The 5,372-nt window shown below is 46.8% G+C and overlaps 1 protein-coding gene across 2 annotated transcripts; it reads left to right on the top strand.

Moving 5' to 3' along the window:
- Positions 1-2,581: 2,581 nt before the first annotated feature.
- On the top strand, positions 2,582-4,116 carry LOC145535406 (Krueppel-like factor 5). 2 transcript variants are annotated; one of them, XM_081563837.1, is made up of 2 exons: positions 2,582-2,722; positions 2,804-4,116. In XM_081563837.1, the coding sequence occupies exons 1-2, from the start codon at positions 2,606-2,608 to the stop codon at positions 3,968-3,970; spliced, it is 1,284 nt and encodes a 427-aa protein (XP_081419963.1). In that variant the 5' UTR covers positions 2,582-2,605; the 3' UTR covers positions 3,971-4,116. The 2 variants fall into 2 exon arrangements, with proteins under 2 accessions (XP_081419963.1, XP_081419962.1); XM_081563836.1 differs by having other exon boundaries at positions 2,582-4,116.
- The last annotated feature ends 1,256 nt before the right edge of the window (positions 4,117-5,372 follow it).

Below are 5,372 nucleotides of genomic sequence, written 5' to 3'. Positions count from 1 at the left end.
CTCAGTTGTGTCCGACTCTTTGTGACCCTGTGAACCGCAGCACGCCAGGCCTCCCTGTCCATCACCAACTGCCGGAGTCTACCCAAACCCATGTCCATTGAGTCAGTGATGCCATCCAACCATCTCATCCTCTGTCGTCCCCTTCTCCTCCTGCCCTCAATCCTTCCCAGCATCAGGGTCTTTTCAAATGAGTCAGCTCTTCGCATCAGGTGGCCAAAGTATTGGAATTTCAGCTTCAACATCAGTCCTTCCAAAGAACACCCAGGACTGATCTCCTGTAGGATGGACGGGTTGGATCTCCTTGCAGTCTAAGGGACTCTCAAGAGTCTTCTCCAGCACCACAGTTCAAAAGCATCAATTCTTTGGCACTCAGTGTTCTTGATAGTCCAACTCTCACATCCATCCATGACCACCGGAAAAACCTTAGCCTTGACTAGACGGACCTTTGTGGACAAAGTGATGTCTATGCTGTCTAGGTTGGTCAGAACTTTTCTTCCAAGGAGTAAGCATCTTTTAATTTCACGGCTGCAGTCACCATCTGCAGTGATTTTGGAGCCCAAAATAATTAAGCATGTCACCGTTTCCACTGTTTCCCCATCTATTTGCCATCAAGTGATGGGACCGGATGCCATGATCTTAGTTTTCTGAATGTTGAGTTTAAACCAACTTTTTCACTCTCCTCTTTCACTTTCATCAAGAGGCTCTTTAGTTCTTCTTCACTTTCTGCCATAAGGGTGGTGTCATCTGCGTATCTGAGGTTATTGATATTTCTCCCGGCAATCTTGATTCCAGCTTGTGCTTCCTTCAGCCCAGCATTTCTCATGACGTATTCTGCATATAAGTCAAATAAGCAGAGTGACAATAGAAAAATCATAGCCCATGAGGTATTATGATAAAACTCACTAAAAGCAATTTCTTATCTTCCCCTGATCCCCCTGCACTGACCTGGTCACCCCCAATGGGGCTGTGTTTACAGGTGTCAGTGTCCTTTGAGGACATGACCGCGGACTTCAGCAGAGAGGAGTGGCAGCACCTGGACTCTGCTCACAGGATCCTGTACCAGGACATGATGCTGAAAACTACAGCCACCTCCTCTCACTGGGTATGTGCATCTACCCTGTGAATGTATGAGGACCCTGTTATGAGTAAAATTGTGTCCATCCAAGAAAATATGTGGATGTCCTAACCCCCACTATTTCTGAATGTGACCTAAGTAGAAATAGGGTCTGAGAGGGTAACAGGTAGGAAGCACAGAAGTCCCAGAGCGGCAGGAGAAAATAAACTGCAAGTGGCAGACATTAGTTTTCCTTCTCTGCTTTTAATTCTGTGTTGACGACACCTGGTTCAGAATTGAGCTAACCAATATGTTTCCTATGGAAAAGTTTTTCTTAAGCTATGTTAATGAAACCATGTATTTGATTTGGAATCTGCCTTCCTTGAAAATGGTTCTGCCTACGACTAACTTGTTTTTCTTTACTCAACCCTTGGGCTGATAATGGCTCAACAAACCAGTATTCATGTCAGTTGTTTTATGGCTGGGGGATGACACACCTTGGGCCCTCCTATCTCAAAAATGCTTATTGTGGGAGAGGGGCCTGGTGAAACTCCCTCAGCCTTGAGGTGTCTCTCTTATCTGATTAATAAGCTTGCTAACAGACATAAAACACTTTGCTAAAAAACTAGCAAGGGGGCATTCTTTCTGCCCTTTTCTGATGTCCATGTCAGAAGCTTTCTCTGTCTCTCTTATACTTTAATAAAATTCTGCTACACAAAAAATTCCAGTGGCCAAGCCTCATCTCTGCCCTGGATCGAATTCCTCTCCTCCCGAGGCCACGAATCCTGGCGTAGCACACGGCTCACAGCAGTAACCTATCAGGTCTTTCCAGAAGTAATCAAGCTAGAATGAGGTCATTAGGTGGGCCCCAATCCAATATGCCTGGCATTCTTACAAAAAAGGGAAGTGTAGACACAAAGACACACAAACACACAAGAGAGACCTTGTGGAGGCACACAAGGAATAGATGACCGTGTGATTGGAGTGATGCCTCTATAGGACAAGACATGCCTGAGGCCACCAGAAACCAGGAGAGAGGCATGGAACACAACCCTCCCTAGCACCTTCAACAAGAGTATGACCTGGCTGACACCTTGATTTTAGACTTCTGGCCCCCAGAACTGCAAGACAAGAGATTCTTGTTGTTCTGAGCCACACGGTTTGTGGTACTTTGTTACGACAGTCCTAGGAAACTACAGCTTTCTGTACTTGGGAGTGGAGTGCTATTATAAGAAACACCGAGTCGCGGGGCAGGTACGCGCGCTAGCAGCTCGCTCTCGGAGACAGGCAGTGGCGGGAGCGGACTCCGGGGAGCTAGGGAGCGCGGTGGGGCGGGACGGGAGAAAGTGGTCGCCGGGTGGACGTCGGCGTTTACGCGTGGCGGAGCGGAAGAGTTTGGTTTTTCGTGCGCGCCTTTGAAAACCGCGCCTGCTTGTGAGCTGAGGGGTCCGTCTGGAGCCAAGCTCGCCGCCCCGAGCAGCGTGGGCGACGTGGGAAGCGCGCTCGACTCGCGCCCCTCGCCCGGAACCGCCCCCCCACCCCCGAGTGCCCATGGCTACGCGGGTGCTGACCATGAGCGCCCGCCTGGGACCCGTGCCCCAGCCGCCGGCCCCGCAGGATGAGCCCGTGTTCGCGCAGCTCAAGCCCGTGCTGGGCGCCGCGAACCCGGCCCGCGACGCGGCGCTCTTCGCCGGCGACGAGCTGAAGCACCCGCACCACCACCCGCAGGCGCAGCCCGCGCCGCCGCAGCCCGCGCCGCCGCCCGCCGCGGGCCCGCGGCTGCCGGCCGAGGAGCTGGTCCAGACAAGATGTGAAATGGAGAAGTACCTGACACCTCAGCTTCCTCCAGTTTCTATAATTCCAGAACATAAAAAGTATAGACGAGACAGTGCCTCAGTCGTAGACCAGTTCTTCACTGACAGTGAAGGGTTACCTTACAGTATCAACATGAACGTCTTCCTCCCTGACATCACTCACCTGAGAACTGGCCTCTACAAATCCCAGAGACCGTGCGTAACACACATCAAGACAGAACCTGTTACCATTTTCAGCCACCAGAGTGAGACGACAGCCCCTCCTCCGGCCCCAACCCAGGCCCTCCCCGAGTTCACCAGCATATTCAGCTCCCACCAGACCGCAGCTCCAGAGGTGAACAATATTTTCATCAAACAAGAACTTCCTACACCAGACCTTCATCTTTCTGTCCCTCCCCAGCAGGGCCATCTGTACCAGCTCCTGAATACACCGGATCTAGATATGCCCAGTTCTACCAACCAGACAGCAGTAATGGACACTCTTCACGTCTCAATGTCGGCCGCCATGGCAGGCCTTAACACTCACGCGTCCGCTGTCCCGCCGACCGCCATGAAGCAGTTCCAGAGCATGCCCCCTTGCACATACACCATGCCAAGTCAGTTTCTTCCCCAGCAGGCCACTTACTTCCCCCCGTCACCACCAAGCTCAGAGCCTGGAAGTCCAGATAGACAAGCAGAGATGCTCCAGAATTTAACCCCACCTCCATCCTATGCTGCTACTATTGCTTCTAAACTGGCAATTCATAATCCAAATTTACCTGCCACCCTGCCAGTTACTTCGCAAAACATGCAGCCTGTCAGATACAATAGAAGGAGTAACCCCGATTTGGAGAAACGGCGCATCCACTACTGCGATTACCAGGGCTGCACAAAAGTTTATACAAAGTCTTCTCATTTAAAAGCTCACCTGAGGACTCATACTGGTGAGAAGCCTTACAAGTGCACCTGGGAAGGCTGCGACTGGAGGTTCGCGCGCTCGGACGAGCTGACCCGCCACTACCGCAAGCACACCGGGGCCAAGCCCTTCCAGTGCGGCGTGTGCAACCGCAGCTTCTCGCGCTCCGACCACCTGGCGCTGCACATGAAGAGGCACCAGAACTGAGCTGCCAGCGCCGCCGCCCGTGCATCCTCCGCCGCCTGCCCCACACAGCTCACTTGGCAAAATTTTAAACTACACAATTAATTCTATATATATATAAAAGAAAATGAAAACACAAAACTGGAAATGTATATTTTGTATATTTGAGAAAACAGGGAATACATTGTGTTAATACCAAAGTGTTTGGTCCTTGTCCGAATCGGGAATGCTTGCTATATGCTGGCCTGACCCAGGCAGATGCTGTCATCTCAGACAGGTAGCCCCATCTCAGCGTGGGCTGGGCGTGTAGGGTATGTTTGCAGTGTTCTTCCCAAAGCACCACCATTTAATGTGACAGTGTTTAGCAAACGAGTCCATTGGCACAAGAAGACAGCTGGATTGTGTGTCAAGATTTTGCTTGACATCAGAGGAGTTTTTTTTAAATACTAAGATAATTCTCTAGAGGTACGCAGCATACCTGGCAATTCACAAATAGCCATTGAACAAATGTGTTGTTTTGTTTTGTTTTTTATATGAGTTGCCTATATTTGCTATTCAAAATTTTGTAAATATGCAAATCAGCTTTATAGTTTATCACACGTTTTCTAAGATTCTTTTGGGGAAAAAATCATAAATAATTCTTTTGAAAATAACCATGAATACATTTACAGTTAGAACTTGTGGTAAGATACCTCGTAAAACCTTACCAAATTCATTTCTGTGGTAGGTAGAAATAAATGACTCAAATGAACTTCAAAAGCAGATTTCATGCACTGATTAAAATCGGATTGTTTATTTTAAATACAAGCTACATTTTATATAAATTGTGAACTCAAGAGCTTAAAGATAGAATATTCAAAAGTTAAAACATCTTACAATAAGCTAAACAGTATCATTTTTGAAAAAGAAGGACATATGTAGTTTTCACTTGGGAATGTTGAATTTATGATGCAGTTTTCATATACGGAAACGTTGAATTTATGATGCAGTTTTCATATACTGAGATGTTTGCTTGTGCAGTACAATTGGTTTAAATGCCAATTTATGTGGACTTTGCATGTAATATACAGTGAGACACAGTAATTTTACCTAAATTACAGTGCAGTTTAGTTAATCTATTGTTAACACTGACTCAGTGTCTGCCTTTAATTATAAATGACATGTTGAAAACTTAAGGAAGTAAGTGCTACATATATGCAATATAAAATAGTAATGTGACACTGATGCTGTTAACCAAAGGGCAGAATAAATAAGCAAAATGCCAAAAGGGGTCTTAATTGAAATGAAAATTTAATTTTGTTTTTAAAATATTGTTTATCTTTATTTATTTTGTGGTAATATAGTAAATTTTTTTAGAAAATTTTCATAACTTGATAAATTATAGTTTTGTTTGTTAGAAAAGTTTCTCTTAAAAACGTGTACATAG

Source organism: Giraffa tippelskirchi, chromosome X, assembly GCF_054371585.1.
Source record: "Giraffa tippelskirchi isolate mGirTip1 chromosome X, T2T-mGirTip1v1.2.pri, whole genome shotgun sequence".
NCBI classification, from domain to species: Eukaryota; Metazoa; Chordata; class Mammalia; order Artiodactyla; family Giraffidae; genus Giraffa; species Giraffa tippelskirchi.
The sequence above is the reverse complement of the archived record's forward strand: the minus strand, read 5'-3'. Positions and strand labels throughout refer to the sequence as shown.

Excerpts from the sequence above, each read along its gene's own strand:
- LOC145535406 (XM_081563836.1), top strand. The coding sequence starts at position 2,606 with ATGGCTACGCGGGTGCTGACCATGAGCGCCCGCCTGGGACCCGTGCCC.